General features: G+C 47.0%; 1 protein-coding gene across 6 annotated transcripts in view; it reads right to left on the bottom strand.

Moving 5' to 3' along the window:
- Nucleotides 1-21,030, bottom strand: part of LOC140421129 (synaptotagmin-like protein 2) — a 169,658-nt gene that overhangs the window by 38,732 nt on the left and 109,896 nt on the right. For 3 of the 6 annotated variants that reach the window (XM_072505555.1, XM_072505554.1, XM_072505552.1), the window contains 4 exons: nucleotides 20,240-20,485; nucleotides 8,918-9,169; nucleotides 6,524-8,182; nucleotides 5,397-5,492 (listed from right to left, as the gene is read on the bottom strand). In XM_072505555.1, the coding sequence (XP_072361656.1) occupies nucleotides 5,397-5,492; nucleotides 6,524-8,182; nucleotides 8,918-9,169; nucleotides 20,240-20,485 (2,253 nt within the window). Of the gene's footprint in view, nucleotides 1-5,396; nucleotides 5,493-6,523; nucleotides 8,183-8,907; nucleotides 9,170-20,239; nucleotides 20,486-21,030 lie in introns of those variants that run through there. The other 3 variants (XM_072505553.1, XM_072505557.1, XM_072505556.1) reach the window with 3 other exon arrangements.

A 21,030-nucleotide genomic window follows, 5' to 3' on the forward strand; every position in this document is an offset into this window, starting at 1 on the left:
TTCTCGGTCAGCGCTCCCAGACTCGCGAACTTCCCATCCACAAACAGATCTTTCAGTTGCGTTATTCCTGCTCTTTGCCACATTCCATATCCCCCATCCATTCCCCCCGGGGCAAACCTATGGTTGTTTCTTATCGGGGACCCCCCCCAAGGCTCCAGTCTTTCCCCTATGCCGTCTCCACTGTCCCCAAATCTTCAGTGTAGCCACCACCACCGGGCTTGTGGTGTAGTTCCTCGGTGAGAACGGCAATGGGGCTGTCACCATAGCCTGTAGGCTAGTCCCCCTACAGGACGCCCTCTCTAATCTCTTCCACGCCGCTCCCTCCTCCTCTCCCATCCACTTACTCACCATTGAAATATTAGCGGCCCAATAATACTCACTTAGGCTCGGTAGTGCCAGCCCCCCCCCTATCCCTGCTACGCTGTAAGAATCCCTTCCTCACTCTCGGAGTCTTCCCAGCCCACACAAAACCCTTGATGCTCTTTTCAATCCTTTTAAAAAAAGCCTTCGTGATCACCACCGGGAGGCACTGAAACACAAAGAGGAATCTCGGGAGGACCACCATCTTAACCGCCTGCACCCTCCCTGCCAGTGACAGGGATACCATATCCGATCTCTTGAAATCCTCCTCCATTTGTTCCACCAACCGCGTTAAATTTAACCTATGCAATGTGCCCCAATTCTTGGCTATCTGGATCCCCAGGTAACGAAAGTCACTTGTTACCTTCCTCAACGGTAGGTCCTCTATTTCTCTACTCTGCTCCCCTGGATGCACCACAAACAACTCACTTTTCCCCATGTTCAATTTATACCCTGAAAAATCCCCAAACTCCCCAAGTATCCGCATTATTTCTGGCATCCCCTCCGCCGGGTCTGCCACGTATAGTAGCAAATCGTCCGCATACAAAGATACCCGGTGTTCTTCTCCTCCTCTAAGTACTCCCCTCCACTTCTTGGAACCCCTCAACGCTATCGCCAGGGGCTCAATCGCCAGTGCAAACAATAATGGGGACAGAGGGCATCCCTGCCTTGTCCCTCTATGGAGCCGAAAATATGCAGATCCCCGTCCATTCGTGACCACGCTCGCCATCGGGCCCTATACAACAGCTGCACCCATCTAACATACCCCTCTCCAAAACCAAATCTCCTCAACACCTCCCACAAATAATCCCACTCCACTCTATCAAATGCTTTCTCGGCATCCATCGCCACTACTATCTCCGTTTCCCCCTCTGGTGGGGCCATCATCATTACCCCTAACAGCCTCCGTATATTCGTGTTCAGCTGTCTCCCCTTCACAAACCCAGTTTGGTCCTCGTGGACCACCCCCGGGACACATTCCTCTATTCTCATTGCCATTACCTTGGCCAGGATCTTGCCATCTACATTTAGGAGGGAAATAGGTCTATAGGACCCGCATTGTAGCGGGTCCTTTTCCTTCTTTAAGAGAAGCGATATCGTTGCTTCAGACATAGTCGGGGGCAGTTGTCCCCTTTCCTTTGCCTCATTAAAGGTCCTCGTCAATACCGGGGCGAGCAAGTCCACATATTTTCTATAGAATTCGACTGGGAATCCATCCGGTCCCGGGGCCTTTCCCGCCTGCATGCTCCTAATTCCTTTCACCACTTCTTCTACCTCGATCTGTGCTCCCAGTCCCACCCTTTCCTGCTCTTCCACCTTGGGAAATTCCAGCCGATCCAAGAAGCCCATCATTCTCTCCCTCCCATCCGGGGGTTGAGCTTCATATAATTTTTTATAAAATGTCTTGAAGACTCCATTCACTCTCTCCGCTCCCCGCTCCATCTCTCCTTCCTCATCCCTCACTCCCCCTATTTCCCTCGCTGCTCCCCTTTTCCTCAATTGGTGTGCCAGCAACCTGCTCGCCTTCGCCCCATATTCGTACTGTACACCCTGTGCCTTCCTCCATTGTGCCTCTGCAGTGCCCGTAGTCAGCAAGTCAAATTCTACATGTAGCCTTTGCCTTTCCCTGTACAGTTCCTCCTCCGGTGCTTCCGCATATTTTCTGTCCACCCTCAAAAGTTCTTGCAGCAACCGCTCCCGTTCCTTACTCTCCTGCTTCTCTTTATGTGCCCTTATTGATATCAGCTCCCCTCTAACCACCGCCTTCAACGCCTCCCAGACCACTCCCACCTGGACCTCCCCATTATCATTGAGTTCCAAGTACTTTTCAATGCACCCCCTCACCCTTAGACACACCCCCTCATCTGCCATTAGTCCCATGTCCATTCTCCAGGGTGGGCGCCCTCCTGTTTCCTCCCCTATCTCCAAGTCTACCCAGTGTGGAGCGTGATCCGAAATGGCTATAGCCGTATACTCCGTTCCCCTCACCTTCGGGATCAACGCCCTTCCCAGCACAAAAAAGTCTATTCGCGAGTAGACTTTATGGACATAGGAGAAAAACGAGAACTCCTTACTCCTAGGTCTGCTAAATCTCCACGGGTCTACACCTCCCATCTGCTCCATAAAATCTTTAAGTACCTTGGCTGCTGCCGGCCTCCTTCCAGTCCAGGACTTCGACCTATCCAGCCCTGGTTCCAACACCGTATTAAAATCTCCCCCCATTATCAGCTTTCCCATCTCTAGGTCCGGAATGCGTCCTAGCATCCGCCTCATAAAATTGGCATCATCCCAGTTCGGGGCATATACGTTTACCAAAACCACCGTCTCCCCCTGTAGTTTGCCACTCACCATCACGTATCTGCCCCCGTTATCCGCCACTATAGTCTTTGCCTCGAACATTGCCCGCTTCCCCACTAATATAGCCACCCCCCTGTTTTTCGCATCTAGCCCCGAATGGAACACCTGCCCCACCCATCCTTTGCGTAGCCTAACCTGGTCTATCAGTTTCAGGTGCGTTTCCAGTAACATAACCACATCTGCCTTAAGTTTCTTAAGGTGTGCGAGTACCCGTGCCCTCTTTATCGGCCCGTTCAGCCCTCTCACGTTCCACGTGATCAGCCGAGTTGGGGGGCTTCCTTACCCCCCCCCCCTTGTCGATTAGCCATCACCTTTTTCCAGCTCCTCACCCGGTTCCCACGCAGCTGTATCTCCCCCAGGCGGTGCCCCCCCGCCCATCCCCTCCCATACCAGCTCCCCCCTCTCCCCAGCAGCAGCAACCCAGTAATTCCCCTCTCCCACCGCCCCCGCTAGATCCTCCGCTAGCGTAATTACTCCCCCCATGTTGCTCCCAGAAGTCAGCAAACTCTGGCCGACCTCGGCTTCCCCCCGTGACCTCGGCTCGCACCGTGCGACGCCCCCTCCTTCCTGCTTCTCTATTCCCGCCATGATTATCATAGCGCGGGAACCAAGCCCGCGCTTCTCCCTTGGCCCCGCCCCCAATGGCCAACGCCCCATCTCCTCCACCTCCCCTCCTCCCCCCATCACCACCTGTGGGAGAGAGAAAAGTTACCACATCGCAGGATTAGTACATAAAACTCCTCTTTCCCCCCTTTTTAACCCCCCTCTTTGCCCCCCACATTCGCCCCACCACTCTGTTCAAACGTTCTTTTTAATAACCCGCTCATTCCAGTTTTTCTTCCACAATAAAAGTCCACGCTTCATCCGCCGTCTCAAAGTAGTGGTGCCTCCCTCGATATGTGACCCACAGTCTTGCCGGTTGCAGCATTCCAAATTTTATCTTCTTTTTATGAAGCACCGCCTTGGCCCGATTAAAGCTCGCCCTCCTTCTCGCCACCTCCGCACTCCAGTCTTGATAAACGCGGATCACCGCGTTCTCCCATTTACTGCTCCGAGTTTTCTTTGCCCATCTAAGGACCATTTCTCTATCCTTAAAACGGAGGAATCTCACCACTATGGCTCTGGGAATTTCTCCTGCTCTCGGCCCTCGCGCCATCACTCGTTATGCTCTCTCCACCTCCAACGGACCCGCCGGGGCCTCCGCTCCCATTAACGAGTGCAGCATCGTGCTCACATATGCCCCAACGTCCGCTCCCTCTACACCTTCAGGAAGACCAAGAATCCTCAGGTTGTTCCTCCTTGCGTTGTTCTCCAGTGCCTCCAACCTTTCCACACATCGTTTCTGATGTGCCTCATGCGTCTCCGTCTTCACCACCAGGCCCTGTATGTCGTCCTCATTCTCGGCTGCCTTTGCCTTCACGACCCGAAGCTCCCGCTCCTGGGTCTTTTGTTCCTCCTTTAGCCCTTCGATCGCCTGTAGTATCGGGGCCAACAGCTCTTTCTTCATTTCCTTTTTGAGCTCTTCCACACAGCATTTCAAGAACTCTTGTTGTTCAGGGCCCCATGTTAAACTGCCACCTTCCGACGCCATTTTGCTTGCCTTCCTTGCCGCTGTTCTAAAGGATCCACTGCAATCCGGCCACTTTCTCCTCCTTTTTCCATCCGTATCCGGGGGGATTCCCTTCTGGTTTACCGCACAGTGTTTTTGCCGTCAAAATTGCCGTTGGGGCTCCTATCAAGAGCCCAAAAGTCCGTTTCACCGGGAGCTGCCGAAACGTGCGACTCAGCTGGTCATCGCCGCACCCGGAAATCCACAGTAAATTAATTTTTAACAAGTCCTTTTCCAAGTGGGCATAACCAGCATCGAGGCACTGATTACTCAAAACCAGCTGTGCTGGGCGGGGCATATCGCTTGCCTGCTGGATACCAGACTCCTGAAGCAACTGCTCTCCTTAGAATTTGCTCGCAGCAGGAGACTTTTCAGGTGGACAGTGAAAACGCTTTTAGGGATGTCCTCAAAGTATCGCTGAACAGGTCAAACATCCTGGCTTGTGCCCAACCAAAATGGAGAAGGTTCATTCAGGAAGACACCAAATAACACTGAAGAGATTTTGTCAGCAACATGAAGTCAAGGTGTTGGAGGTAGAGCACAAACCTCCAAACAACTCATTTACTTCACCCTTCAAGTATCACCTGCCCATCAAGTGGCTGAGTCAGATTATGCATTGGACTCATCAGTCATCTAGAACCAATCAAAACGGAGTGAAAGCAAGTCGTTCTCAAATCTGAGGGACTGCTTAGGAAGAAGGGTACATCCATGAGCATTGGCAAGTCCCTGATTAATGTCCACTGCCTGAAGGCAATTAACACTAATCAACACAGATTTCTCATCAGACGTCTCCAAAACAGATTAACTGGTCTTCCATCTCATTGTGGTTTGTCAGATCTTGCAATATGCAAATTCATTGCCTCCACAAATGACATGCCAAAATTAATTTATTGGTGAAATGCTTTGAGACATCCTGTGGATCTGAATACTGCCAAATAAATAGGAGATAGTTTTGCTTCTGTGGCAAGAATATGCCAGCAATTCCTCATTTTAAAATATTTGTTACTCTATTGAAAATTTAATATGCCAAATATGAAAGATTCAATTTACATATAATGCCAACACTTACTGTCTGTAGTAGAGCTTAGGTTATCCATACTCTTAGTGTTGCCCTTTTTAGCTCTGGCTAAAGCCCTCATTACAGGAGACAATCCATAAGTAGGACCTGAATTAAAATTAGAAGAAAGTTTTCATATAAAACGGATAGTGTTACATGTCAGCAAAGTATGTTCAAACAGCTGAAGCAATGAACTAAAATCTTTGAACAAAGAAAGCTCCTTTAGCTGGAGAAAACCTGAAGCATTATCCTCTTGGTATGAGCATAAAAGAGGCAATAAGTTAAAACTGACCCGAATCATTTGTTTCCCATAGCTGACTGTATTTTGTTTTGCTACAAATCTGCTTGCAAAGTACGTTTTGTTCTAAGCATTACAACATCATTGTCCAGTCTGTTTCATAATCTGAAGAATAATTTCATGAGAACTCAATTTTTAAAAGCAGCTATTTGATGCAACAAGTTTGATTCTTTTCATTAGGCTAACGTGATTTATTCACTTTAAAAAAAAATCAATACTGGCCACCCCTTTGCACTTTTTATTGTTTCTTGAACTCGTTATTACGTATTCCAATGACATGACGTTCCACATTAACATTCCACAACTATTGGCCTCTAGATATAAAAGTTCAACTTCCCTTTACAAATTTGGCTTTCAATTTTTTTATAATTCCCTTCTCCTAATATTTTAACACTTTGTCCCTTATGAACCATTTGAATTAGGCAACTGTCAATTCCTCTCAAAATCTTTAACTTCAGGAAAAGAAACCTTGAAAACTCTTCTCTAAAGGAGAGCACACTCCCTAATCTTCGCCCCCTACCTTGAAATCCGGACTCACATTTGGTGCTCCACCTGAAGCTTCTTAATTCCCAGGTAACTAATGAATTTATATTTAATTTCCTTCACTTTGTCATGGTTTTTTAAAGTTGAACGGGATCATTGTACAATATAGAATCAACATACACCAGTTAAAGCAGCATCTAAATGATGCGTCCAAGTGGTGTCAAATTTCTTTGGGCTGCAAGAAGATTGAGGGCATGTTTCTGTTTACGCTAACAACAAAGTGGAATCTGAAGGTTTCAGGATTTTAAGCATTCAGCCAGCAAGAAAAGGTAAGTTACTAGATATAAAAAGATCAAACCTGACTCCATGCTTTGAAAATCATCGTTACTTTCAGAATCATCCATAGAATGGACACTGTTTGAAGATTCCTCCTCCTGGACTCTGGAATTATTGTTTATTGCATTGCCCGAGAGGTCATCTTCATCACCGTGAGTACCGGTGAAAGTTAAAAGTTTGCCATTGACGATAGGGTTTACATTGACTGAACAATGGGGTTCATCGGTAGATGATGCTGTCACACCAGCATCTCCGGAATGTTCGTTTCTGCATAAGGATTTTGATTCTTCACTTACACCTCTTGGTACTGTGTGTTTATTGTATTTCAGAATGGTATTGGGTTCAGTCACATCATCTTCGGGTGATTTGTCAACCAAGGCTTCTCCCTGGCTCTTCAAAGAAATGTTGGCACAGACATTTTTTACTGGGACTGCTTCCTGTTCCAACAGAGGAATATTGGACTTGGAAGAGCTCAGTGTGATTTCCTCATTTCTTTGGTTTGGAACAAGTTGGCATTCTTTGTCGAGTCTTATTGTGTAACTGTCCACAGGGTTCCTCATCTCTGCTTTGTGATTGTCGGGCAGTATTGGCCTCTCACTGCAGGCTTCATCTTCAGCTTTTCTCATTGTGAACTCCTCTATTGGTGCTGATTCAGCTGCCATTTTCCTTATCTTGTTGTACATTTCTTTTCTCTCGTTCTCTTTTGGTGGAAGAATCTCCTTTTTTATTGTTTCATCGATAACAGAATTGGAAGTAGTTTGACTGTTTTTCATGTTTGACAGACACTCATCCCAACTCGAGTTATTGGAGAGCGTCAACATTGTGGATCTTCCATGTTCAAAGGATTCTGGTACAAAGGAGTCTTTGGCCTGATCATCATTGCTAGAGGTTCGCTGGACATCTGCTTTAGGTACTTCATCAACCATGGAAGGATTTATTTCCGCATGTTTATTCCATGTGGTCATCCTTGCATCATTCTTTCCCATCTTGTCAGGTGGCTTGAGTCTTGGTGCTGGAACAGGAGGTAATTTGCTAACCTTGGATAATGGAACCATCTCTTCCTCCGCAGAGGACTGAGATTCTGATTGATTCCCTTGATGTTCAGATTTTAAAAAGCTATTTTCAGGGGGAATTTCCCTGGTTACCTTATTGGATCTGGACTCAGCCAATGTGGAATGATTTATTTCAGTTGGACAGCTTTTGTACTCTGGTGATCGGAGCCTTCTAGATGGAATTTTGGAAACATCACTTGGGAGCTCAGATTTTGCTTTACTAGATTCAATTCCTACTTCCCAAAACTTCCTCAGGTTTTTAAAATGGCCGGGATCAGTCAGGATTTCCTCTTCAGGGTGCTTATTACCCAAAGCATGTATGGTGAACGCAGGTTTAAGACCTTGCTCCCTCTCATCATCAGAAGAGGATGGCTGGTATTTAGCGATTCTGGAAGTAGGTTGGAAGGCAGCCTTTGCTTGATTAGTCATTCCAGCTGTCCCATTCTTACCTGCCAACTGTCTATTTGCTGGTTCCAGATCCTCAACAGGTGCTTTAGGAGTTTCTGCTGCTGCTTCTGAAGCAATCTTCGGTCTTGGAATTCGGGATGTGGGGGACAGGTCCAATTTCTCAGGTGCCTTGTGAGTTTCTTGTTCTTCATTAGCCGGGGTTAATGGCAGTCCTTCTGGACCTGGGATTATAAAACAACATTCAGCTAATTATGTCTAATGCTCTAGTTTAAAGTTCTAAAGTGAATGGGACAGATATTAAAATCAGTAAAATTTCCCATGATAAAAATGAAGCATTTGTCAAGCTCTGAATCGGTATTGGGCTGTTAATCACGGTACACAAATTCAAACCCGTGTACTCTCTGAAACCTTGTCCCAGTCTAAAATCAACACCAAGTTTCAAGGATCATTCGGTGATCTTTGGGCTGGACTTGATGAAGGATTCGAACTACACAATTCAAACAAGCAAGTTGGCCAGAATTTAGTCAACGGGATCTCCCAGTCCTGCTGATGTGAACGGAGATTTCAATGGCTCGCCTACCAGGCTGTGGGGAAACCCACGGTGGGGATACTGGGAAATTTAGGCCGTTGTGTAAATAGATCAGGTCAGTGTCTAGTTGGAAGCTCCCTTTAAACATACAAAACAAGCCTCAAATGACACTATACCAACCAATTGTTTTTTTTTAAGCAAATTGAATGTATTGGACTATCTTCACAAGACACGGGGAGGGGGCGGGTTGGTTGCACATCTTAATTGATGTAATACAATGTTGCAAATCATGGTAACACTCCCAAGAGAAAAAAAGCTTGTCAGATATTTCTCAAAAGAAGATAATGCCTCTTTTCATGTCTTCCTTTTATTTGACAGGGTAGAAGGAAAAGTTTACTGAAGTAATAATTTAAGCACCATATGTCACCTGGCTCAGTGGCAAGGCTTTCTGGTTTGTCAGTTGATAGTGTTTCGCTTTCTCTGGATGAGCTCTTCCATTTTGGAATCCGGGTAACATTCGAGGTAGCCCTTTTCCCTTTGTCACTGGCCTCTGCAATCTGGTAACTGGGGGCCCCTTTATAGTGAGTGGCCATGCTCCTCTTTGGTTTTGGCACACTCAGAGCCTTCTCGCTCATCGGCAGTTCAACAGGAGAGACTGTGGCAAACCCTTGCCCTGAAGCTTAAAAAAAAAGAGACACTCACTTAACAGGCAGCTATTTTCTGATATAACCTTCTCAGGTCACAGAATGTACAATAAATTCATTGCAATTTCACTTTCAGTACTGAAATATACACAAATTGTACGATTTAACATGACGAACAAGTAGCACAGCTGAATTGAATCCAGTTCAAAATGGAGGGGCAAATCTTTCCCCTCTACCAATTGCTAGGAACTGTTTGGTGAAACTCAGTGCTCGGTTGGTCAAGCGTCTGCATGAAACTGACCAGAGCACTGACAAAAAAATGGCAGGAGGAGGTTTAAGAGTGAGGGGGAAAAAAGTCAAAATCCCACCAATATGTGACTTCTTTGGAGAGGAAGAGAGGCCAATATTTTCCTACTTCTTCTCAAATTAATCAACTTCCTCTAGCTGAACAATGGAGAAAGTGAAGCCATTCCCATTCCCTCCACAGCCTCATCCACCGCCGATAGCTTTGTATCAGTCACCTCGCTACCATTCTGATCCCCAAAGATCTCTGCTGCCTCTCCATTGCCTCCTTAAAGCTCACCTCGACCAAGCCTTTGGTCACCCTCCTCCTTTGGTCCTTAAAAGTCTTTATTCCCATTTTCAAATGTGAAGCTCCTTGGGATTTCTTTTTAAGGGTGCTATATAAATTCAAGCCATAACTATTTCATCTAATGCTTCTGGGAATGCTTATTATTGTGTGACCCATCATATGGTGTCCTTTTAGCTTGATACGCACAGAAGTTCTCTATCAGCAACAAAGCTTTCATTTTGGAATCAGTGGTAAATTGTTGCACAAGGTATATTTTCTCTAGTGGTAGAGTCAAATTTCTCAAACATCTTATTTAACGCATAAAAACATTATTACATGACTATTGACCGAGGGAAAAGCAAGTGGGTCATGTCAGAAGAGGATATTCAATCACAAGGGCAAGCTTGTCCAGGAAGCGTCTGTTCAATTACACCTCTGGTATATTATGCATGATATTCATACCACCTTCAGACACATGCTTTTATAGCTCATACTATCAATAACATAGCTCATGCTTGGGTTCTTTCACTATGCATGGAAAAGACTCTGGACCAGGTTTCCGCTCCTTGAGTTGAGACATTTGCTGATTTTGCCAGTCCTGCCTTGGTTAAAAAGTGCCCCGATTTGCGTAATCTTCACTGCGGTGGGGGATTTGAGGTGAGATAGAGTTGAACTCACCAACCTTGGAAGCAGAACATAGATGGACATAGAGTTGGGCAGTGCTCAGGTGGGTTGATTAGAAGGCTTGCTTCTGTTTTCTGAGACTTTCCCCAGTTGTTTTACAAACTGTTATGCCCTCACCCCCTCACACCCCACCCACCTCACCAGCCCCTCAATCACCATCCAATTCAGTTCCGACTCATGCCCTCAACCCACTACCCCATGCCCTCTCATAGCCCCCAAGTCACCTCCATAGCCATTCACCCGGTATGTACCATGGACAGACCTCATGAGTCATAGGGAGCTGAAAAATCCAATCTAATATTAACAATCTAATACAGCTTTCACTCAGATGCACTTCCAATTCTGAAATCCATTCAAAGCTTTAAAATCTCAAGTAGTTAGTCTCTTACAAAAACAAATAAGCTTCTTTTCTGACTCCACATTATAGACAGCTAATGCTTTAATTGCGTTTTTAAACTGCCAACCAAACTGTGAACTGAGATAATTATAGCTTTTGAAACTCTGCCAAACACTCATAATGGGATTAATAAGAACCAGTAGGGATATGTCAACAAAGTGAAAACTAATAATAACCATTAGGCATAAGTCAACTGGTGAAACTGCATGACCAGATGCCATTTTGTTTTCTAAACTACACCAACTGGCATGTCAAAGCAGCGCAGCACAAGTTTAAAAAAAATAAAAAATGGCTAATCAGCCACTGTGAAATAATATTCAAGAGTGGGGCATTAAAAAAAAATTCAGATCATGGCACTGCAACAGACCTCATCCACCTTTCAAGAGCATTTATGTCTACTTCATTTCATGAACTACACAACATTGTGGGTAAGGCCCTTGCAAAAGCCAAATGGCATCTGTTTGAACTCAGCACTAAGTTTAAATGGCTCTGCTGAGTTTGGGTTTCCCTCCCGAGTGATTCATACCCTGTCCCTTTTTCTTATTGGTTAAAAACTGGATCCGCCAGAAATAGGGATAGGACTTCTGCATCCGGGTCCTGCTCACTGCCTTTAAAGGTTTGCAAAACCTTCCCGACCCCACAACAAAAATGGCCCTGTCTCCAGTATATGTGTTGTAGTGAAACAACGATATTCAAATTCATGCTCCATGAAATCTTGAGAACTGTGTAAAACCAGTTGTTTAAGTATAAAACCAGTTTGTTCATTACTCCGTTATGTTAAAGAGACAATGAACATTTTTCCAGGACTCAGTAAATAATAATAATAATAATCTTTATTAGTGTCACAAGTAGGCTTACATTAACACTGCAAAGAAGTTACTGTGAAAGTCCCCTGGTCGCCACACTCTGGTGTCTGTTTGGGTACACTGTGGGAGAATTCAGAATGTCCAAATCACCTAGCAGCATGTCTTTTGGGACTTGTGGGAGGAAACGGAGCACCCGGAGGAAACCCACGCAGACATGGGGAGAACATGCCAACTCCACACAGACAGTGACCCAAGGCAGGAATCAAACCCGGGTCCCTAGCGCTGTGAAGCAACAGTGCTAACCACTGTGCTACTGTGCCATCTTACCGCCTGCTGTTCAGCCAGCAGGTGTGCAAACATAACCTGGGATTAGCAGTGTTTGAAAGACCACATTGCGGAGTTTTGTCATTTATAATCTCCTTTCTGTTTTGAGTCACCGAAAGCAGATGTGAGGTAGACATGGCAAATGGAAAGCTTTAACTGTTTCATAGTGATTAAAGAAGCTGATAAAGATTGCACTGAAAAAAATTACAATTGCACATCCTCATTACAATAGAGGTAACGTTTGTAAATAGATGTAAAATTACTCAAGGTTTTCAATGGGTTTAAAGAAATCTAAGTTTGATATTTATGGTACACCAATCTCTAGATTTTGATTAATATTGTGCTCTGCAAGGCAAGATAAACCAGCAGTAGGAATCACATCACCTTTAGTACTCTTGGGTCTGATGTTTGAGTGGATAAAGAGGAATTTCCACTTCCCACATCAGCTGTATTTTCTGGCTCACATTGGGAAGTTCAACAAAACAGCATCATTTGTCTATTTCCATTTCAATAGAAGTGTGCATAATTATGAAACTGAATGTTTCGGCGGCATGGTGGCACAGTGGTTAGCACTGCTGCCTCACGGTGCTGATGACCCAGGTTTGACCCCAGCCCCGGGTCACTGTCCGTGTGGAGTTTGCCCCGTGTTTGCGTGAGTCTCCACCCCCCCGCCCCCCCCGTTTGCCCCGCCTTTGTGTGGATTTATTGATTGTGCCAATGCAAATCAGGATGCAAGGCCCATGTGCGTTAAATGCAGGGAAGTGCTGGCAAATGAAAGTTTAAAACCCTCAAAACTTCAAAGGCATTTGAAGACTACGCATGGCGAGTTCGAGGACAAATCTCTTGATTTTTTTCAAAGGATGCAACGAGAACTTAAATCGTTGACTGAAGTCCTCAGCAGAAATGTTACATTGAACGACAAAGTACAATTAGCCTCTTACATGATAGCTTACCGTGCAGCTAAAGAGAAAATGCCCCACACTATAGCAGAGAGATTAATTCTCCCTGCAGCATTAGATATAGTTCGTACGGTCATAGGTGAGAGGTTCGTTGAAAAAGTGAAATGCATCCCACTTAGTGATAGCACAGTGGCTTGCCGAATTTCTGATATTGCTGAGAATTTAGAAGCTCAGCTTATTTCTCATTTAAAATCAGCGCAGGCATTCTCAATACAACTGGATGAAAGTACAGACATTTCAGATTGTGCAACCTTGCTAGTATACGTTAAGTATGTTTGGCACAATTAATTTGTTGAAGATTTGCTGTGCTACCTGACTTTAGCGACCCACACGACTGGCGCAGAAGTTTTTGAAGTTTTGAATAGTTTTGTGGTTGGAAAGTGCTGGCTCGACTGGGTTCATTGCAGAGGAATCAATCACAAGTGATGGAGCAGCCAACATGACTGGGAAAAACAGCGGAATTATAGTAAGGATTAAGGAGGCAGCTGGTCAGGACATTGTTTGGAATCATTGTTTTATTCACCGTGAGGCACTGGCATCGAAAGGAATTCCATCCAATCTTGAAGTGGTGTTGAAAGGAATAGTGAAAGTTGTGAATTTCATTAAACGCAGCCCACTCAATACCAGACTTTTTTTTTTTTTATAAACAATATTTTATTGAAAATTTTTGGTCAACCAACACAGTACATTGTGCATCCTTTACACAACATTGTAACAATACAGATAATAATGACCTTTTTAAATTTAAACAAAAACAACAACAAATAAATAAATATTAAATAACAAAAAAAAAAAACTAGCCCTAATTGGCAACTGCCTTGTCTCAGGCCACACCCCCCCCCCCCCCATCCCCCCCCCCCATCATCCCCCCCCCCCCCCCCCCCCAAGTCCTGGGCCGCTGCTGCTGCCTTCTTTGTTCTCCCCTATCTATCTTTCCGCAAGATATTCGACGAACGGTTGCCACCGCCTAGTAAACCCTTGAGCCGACCCCCTTAGGACGAACTTAATCCGCTCTAACTTTATGAACCCCGCCATATCATTTATCCAGGTCTCCACCCCCGGGGGCTTGGCTTCTTTCCACATTAGCAATATTCTGCGCCGGGCTACTAGGGACGCAAAGGCCAAAACATCGGCCTCTTTCGCCTCCTGCACTCCCGGCTCTTGTGCAACCCCAAATATAGCCAACCCCCAGCTTGGTTCGACCCGGACTCCTACTACTTTCGAAAGCACCTTTGTCACCCCCATCCAAAACCCCTGTAGTGCCGGGCATGACCAAAACATATGGGTATGATTCGCTGGGCTTCTCGAGCACCTCGCACACCTATCCTCCACCCCAAAAAATTTACTGAGCCGTGTTCCAGTCATATGTGCCCTGTGTAATACCTTAAACTGAATCAGGCTTAGCCTGGCGCACGAGGACGACGAGTTTACCCTGTTTAGGGCATCTGCCCACATCCCCTCCTCAATCTCCTCCCCTAGCTCTTCTTCCCATTTCCCTTTTAGTTCGTCCATCATAGTCTCCCCTTCGTCTCTCATTTCCCTATATATATCCGACACCTTACCGTCCCCCACCCATTTCTTTGAGATGACTCTGTCCTGCACCTCTTGTGTCGGGAGCTGCGGGAATTCCCTCACCTGTTGCCTCGCAAAAGCCCTCAATTGCATGTACCTGAATGCATTCCCTTGGGGCAACCCATATTTCTCGGTCAGCGCTCCCAGACTCGCAAACTTCCCATCCACAAATAGATCTTTCAATTGCCTTATACCTGCTCTTTGCCACATTCCATATCCCCCATCCATTCCCCCCGGGGCAAACCTATGGTTGTTTCTTATCGGGGACCCCCCCAGTGCTCCGGTCTTTCCCCTATGTCGTCTCCACTGTCCCCAAATCTTCAGTGTAGCTACCACCACTGGACTCGTGGTATAGTTCCTTGGTGAGAACGGCAATGGGGCTGTCACCATAGCCTGCAGGCTGGTCCCCCTACAGGACGCCCTCTCTAATCTCTTCCACGCCGCTCCTTCCTCCTCTCCCATCCACTTACTCACCATTGAAATATTAGCGGCCCAATAGTACTCACTTAGGCTCGGTAATGCCAGCCCCCCCCCTATCCCTACTACGCTGTAAGAATCCCTTCCTCACTCTCGGAGTCTTCCCGGCCCAAACAAAACCCATGATACTCTTTTCTATCCTTTTGAAAAAAGCCTTCGTGATCACCACCGGGAGACACTGAAACACAAAGAGGAATCTCGGGAGGACCACCATCTTAACCGCCTGCACCCTCCCTGCCATTGACAATGCTACCATATCCCATCTCTTGAAATCTTCCTCCATCTGTTCCACCAACCGCGTCAAATTTAGCCTGTGCAATGTGCCCCAATTCTTAGCTATCTGGATCCCCAGGTAACGAAAGTCTCTTGTTACCTTCCTCAACGGTAGGTCTTCTATTTCTCTACTCTGCTCCCCTGGATGCACCACAAACAGCTCACTCTTCCCCATGTTCAATTTATACCCTGAAAAATCCCCAAACTCCCCAAGTATCCGCATTATTTCTGGCATCCCCTCCGCTGGATCCGCCACATATAGTAGCAGATCATCCGCATATAAAGATACCCGGTGTTCTTCTCCTCCCCTAAGTATTCCCCTCCATCCCTTGGAACCTCTCAGCGCTATCGCCAGGGGCTCAAACGCCAGTGCCAACAGTAATGGGGACAGAGGACATCCCTGCCGTGTCCCTCTATGGAGCCGAAAATATGCCGATCCCCGTCCATTCGTGACCACACTCGCCACTGGGGCCCTATACAACAGCTGCACCCATCTAACATACCCCTCTCCGAACCCAAATCTCCTCAACACCTCCCACAGATAATCCCACTCCACTCTATCAAATGCTTTCTCGGCATCCATCGCCACTACTATCTCCGTTTCACCCTCTGGTGGGGCCATCATCATTACCCCTAACAACCTCCGTATGTTCGCGTTCAGCTGTCTCCCCTTCACAAACCCAGTTTGGTCCTCATGAACCACCCCCGGGACACATTCCTCTATTCTCATTGCCATTATCTTGGCCAAGACCTTGGCATCTACATTGAGGAGGGAGATTGGTCTGTAGGACCCGCATTGTAGCGGATCCTTTTCCTTCTTTAAAAGAAGCGATATCGTTGCTTCTGACATAGTCGGGGGCAGTTGTCCCCTTTCCTTTGCCTCGTTGAAGGTCCTCGTCAGTAGCGGGGCGAGCAAGTCCAAATATTTTCTGTAAAATTCAACTGGGAATCCGTCCGGTCCCGGGGCCTTTCCCGTCTGCATGTTCCTAATTCCTTTCACCACTTCTTCTACCGTGATCTGTGCTCCCAATCCCATCCTTTCCTGCTCTTCCACCTTGGGAATTTCCAGCCGATCCAAAAACTCCATCATTCTCTCCCTCCCATCCGGGGGTTGAGCTTCATACAATTTTTTTATAAAATGTCTTAAACACTTCATTCACTCTCTCCGCTCCCCGCTCCGTCTCTCCATCTTCGTCTCTCACCCCCCCTATTTCCCTCGCTGCTCCCCTTTTCCTCAATTGGTGTGCCAGCAATCTGCTCGCCTTCTCTCCATATTCATACTGTACACCCTGCGCCTTCCTCCATTGTGCCTCTGCAGTGCCTGTGGTCAGCAAGTCAAATTCCACATGCAGCCTTTGCCTTTCCCTATACAGTCCCTCCTCCGGTGCTTCCGCATACTGTCTGTCCACCCTCAGAAGTTCTTGCAACAACCGCTCCCGTTCCTTACTCTCCTGCTTCCCTTTATGTGCCCTTATTGATATCAGCTCCCCCCTAACCACCGCCTTCAACGCCTCCCAGACCACTCCCACCTGAACCTCCCCATTGTCATTGAGTTCCAAGTACTTTTCAATGCATCCCCTCACCCTTAAGCACACCCCCTCATCCGCCATTAGTCCCATGTCCATTCTCCAGGGTGGACGCCCTCTTGTTTCCTCCCCTATCTCCAAGTCTACCCAGTGTGGGGCATGATCCGAAATGGCTATAGCCGTATATTCCGTTCCCCTCACCCTCGGGATCAATGCCCTACCCAACACAAAAAAGTCTATGCGTGAATAGACTTTATGGACATAGGAGAAAAACGAGAACTCCTTACTCCTAGGTCTACTGAATCTCCACGGGTCCACCCCTCCCATCTGCTCCATAAAATCCTTAAGTACCTTGGCTGCTGCCGGCCTCCTACCAGTCCTGGACTTCGACCTATCCAGCCTTGGTTCCAACACCGTGTTAAAGTCTCCCCCCATTATCAACTTTCCGGTCTCTAGGTCTGGGATGCGTCCTAGCATTCGCCTCATAAAATTGGCATCGTCCCAATTCGGGGCATACACGTTTACCAACACCACCATCTCTCCCTGTAATTTGCCACTCACCATCACGTATCTGCCCCCGTTATCCGCCACTATAGTCTTTGCCTCGAACATTACCCGCTTCCCCACTAATATAGCCACCCCCCTGTTTTTCGCATCCAGCCCCGAATGGAACACCTGCCCCACCCATCCTTTGCGCAACCTAACCTGATCTATCAGTTTCAGGTGCGTTTCCTGTAACATGACCACATCTGCTTTAAGTTTCTTAAGGTGTGCGAGTACTCGTGCCCTCTTTATCGGCCCGTTAAGCCCCCTCACGTTCCACGTGATCAGCCGAGTTGGGGGTCTTCCCACCCCCCCCCCTTGCCGGTTAGCCATCATCTTTTTCCAGCTTCTCGCCCAGTTCCCACGCGGCTGTATTTCTCCCAGACGGTGCCCCCCCGCCCATCCTTTCCCGTACCCACTCCCCCCTTTCCCCAGCAGCAGCAACCCAGTAATTCCCCCCTCCCCCCCCCCCCCCGCTAAACCCCCCGCTAGCGTAATTACTCCCCCCATGTTGCTCCCAGTAGTCAGCAAACTCTGGCTGACCTCGGCTTCCCCCCGTGATCACGGCTCGCCCCGTGCGGCGCCCCCTCCTTCCTGCTTCTCTATTCCCGCCATAATTATCATAGCGCGGGAACCAAGCCCGCGCCTCTCCCTCGGCCCCGCCTCCCATGGCCAACGCCCCATCTCCTCTCCCTCCCCACCTCCCCCCATCACCACCTGTGGGAGAAAGAAAAGTTACCATACCGCAGGATTAATCATACAATCCCTCTTCGCCCCCCCCCCCCACTCGTCCCACCACTTTGTCCAAACGTTCATTTTCGTAGTCCAATCATTCCAATTTTTCTTCTACAATAAAAGTCCACGCTTCATCCGCCGTCTCAAAGTAGTGGTGCCTCCCTTGATATGTGACCCACAGTCTTGCCGGTTGCAGCATTCCAAACTTTATCTTTTTTTTGTGAAGTACCGCTTTGGCCCGATTAAAGCTCGCCCTCCTTCTCGCCACCTCCGCACTCCAATCTTGATAGACGCGGATCACCGCGTTCTCCCATTTACTACACCGAGTTTTCTTCGCCCATCTAAGGACCATTTCTCTATCCTTAAAACGGAGAAATCTCACCACTATGGCTCTGGGAGCTTCTCCTGCTCTCGATCCTCGCACCATAACTCGGTATGCTCCCTCCACCTCCAACGGACCCGTCGGGGCCTCCACTCCCATTAACGAGTGCAGCATCGTGCTCACATATGCCCCGACGTCCGCCCCCTCCACACCTTCAGGAAGGCCAAGAATCCTCAAGTTGTTCCTCCTTGCGTTATTTTCCAGTGCCTCCAACCTCTCCACAGATCGTTTCTGGTGTGCCTCCTGTATCTCCGACTTCACCACCAGGCCCTGTATGTCGTTTTCATTCTCTGCTGCTTTCGCCTTCACGACCCGAAGCTCCTGCTCCTGTGTCTTTTGTTCCTCTTTCAGCCCTTCAATCGCCTGTAATATCGGGGCCAACAACTCTTTCTTCATTTCCTTTTTTATCTCCTCCACGCAGCGTTTCAAAAACTCTTGTTGTTCAGGGCCCCATATGAAACTGCCACCTTCCGACGCCATCTTGGTTTCTGCTTGCCTTCCTTGCCGTTGTTCCAAAGGATCCGCTGCAATCCGGCCACTTTCCTCTCCTTTTTCCATCCGTGTCCAGGGGGAACACCCTCCTGGTTTACCGCACGGTGTTTTCAGCCGTTAAAATTGCCGTTGGGGCTCCTATCAAGAGCCCAAAAGTCCGTTTCACAGGGAGCTGCCGAAACGTGCGACTCAGCTGGTCATCGCCGCACCCGGAAGCAATACCAGGCTTTTTGACACTCTGTGTTCCGATATGGGGGCTGAGCACACACATTTATTGTTCCACACAGAAGTATGTTGGCTGTCAAAGGGTCGGGTGCTACTCAGAGTTTACGAACTGAGGTACGAAATAAATGCTTTCCTCCTCGAGAAATTGTCCCCTCTGGCTGATTTGTTTGCTGATGAAACTTGGATGCTAACAATGTCTTACCTTGCAGACACCTTTTCAATTCTAAATGAACTGAACCTCAAATTGCAAGGGAAGGATGATGATTGCTTTCGGCACTCTTAAGAAATCGAAGCTTTCCAAAAGATATTGAAAGTTTGGCAATTGCGAGTGCGAAGCCAAAACTACAACATGTTTCCCACACTGCTACGACACGTTGAAGAAAACAGAGTTAGTAAGGAAACTGTAAATGGATTGGCAAGCCTTATTGAGTTGCATCTGACTGCCCTGATCGACAATTTTGGTCGCTACTTTCCAGAGGTGAAGTTTAAGATTCTGAGAGAGAGGCAGTGGGTGAAAAATCCCTTTGAGTTTGAGACCCCAGAATCAGTTCTTAACTTGCAGCTGCCTCCAAAAGAAGAAATTGAGCTTAAGTGTCTCAGCTGTAACAGCATATTAAAAACACGGCACAAGTAATGAGGCTGGCAGCATTCTGAAGTAGCATCTCTGAGGAGTATCCGGAGCTGAGTAAAACAAGCTCTTTGTTGCTCTTGCCCTTCACAATGACCTACATGTGCGAGGTTGGATTTTCCGTCCTCACAAAGATGAAGACGCCACAAAGGAACCGGCTGAATCCTTCACCCGATATGCGCATAGCCCTCTCTTCCTGCGAACCTGATTGGAGTGAGATCGTGAGGACCAAGGAGGCTCACCTCTCGCATTAACGGTAAGAGAAAATGGTGAGTCGCGAAGGTCGGCTGCCGTGGGTCGTGAGGGTCGGCCGGCGTGGGTCGTGACGGTCGGCCGGGTAGGGTCCCGAAGGTTGGCCGGTTGGTAAAAATGGGTCCCCGGAAAAAAAGTTTGAAGAACACTGAGCTAGACTGTTGGACATTTTTGAGAGAGGTAAGGAGGTCATGTTAAAAAAAAATTAACATGGCTTGAATCGTTACATATTGGGCTCATTTCAAGCACACACACTTACCATTCAAATGACTGTGTTCAGGCTCTTCTGGAGCCTTGCATGTTTCATCTGTAACATCTAAATTACTCTGTGCTCTTGTTATCAGAGTGTTGTCATCAGTTGATGCAATTCTTTGCTCCCCAAGCTCAGCAGCCTGGTAGGCTTGTGGCCTATCACAGTGGCTACCTGCAACACTGCCTTGTTTCATCAGGTCTGGAGTTTGTTCACAAGTTGGAGATTCAACACTGGAAACTACAGGAATCTGACCTGTAACAGAAGCCATATCAAATCAATCCAACTAGTAACTGTTTCACAATATGGCCCTACCAATGCAAAATCAGACAGATATCAGGATCACATTTGGTCTTCAATATAAGCAAAGACAGATCAGAATTTAGCTTCATATGCTCATTGAGTGGTTGCAACGTGACCAAGGCTGGAAGCTGAATATTCAAGGGCATTTGACATTTCAGACGGATCGGAAGAAGGGAAAAGGAGTGTGTGGGGGAGGAGGGGGAGCCCAGTATTAAAGGATAACATCAGTAGGTAATAAGAAATGATTTTGGTTTGGATTATTCAGATGATAAATCAGTTTGGGTGGAGATAAGAAATTGCAAGGGAAAGAAGTTACTGGGTGCAACTAGCATATCGCCCTACTGACAGTATAAGACAGAATATAAATCAAGAAATAAAGGGGGCACATATGAAAGGTATTGCAATAATTGTGGGTCCAGTGCATTTGGGACAATTTCTTAGAATAAAAAGTGTTTTGGACCAAAGAGGGAAAAGGCTATGTGTAATAAAACATTATT

The sequence above is a fragment of the Scyliorhinus torazame genome, chromosome 5 (assembly GCF_047496885.1).
Source record: "Scyliorhinus torazame isolate Kashiwa2021f chromosome 5, sScyTor2.1, whole genome shotgun sequence".
Lineage (NCBI taxonomy): Eukaryota > Metazoa > Chordata > Chondrichthyes > Carcharhiniformes > Scyliorhinidae > Scyliorhinus > Scyliorhinus torazame.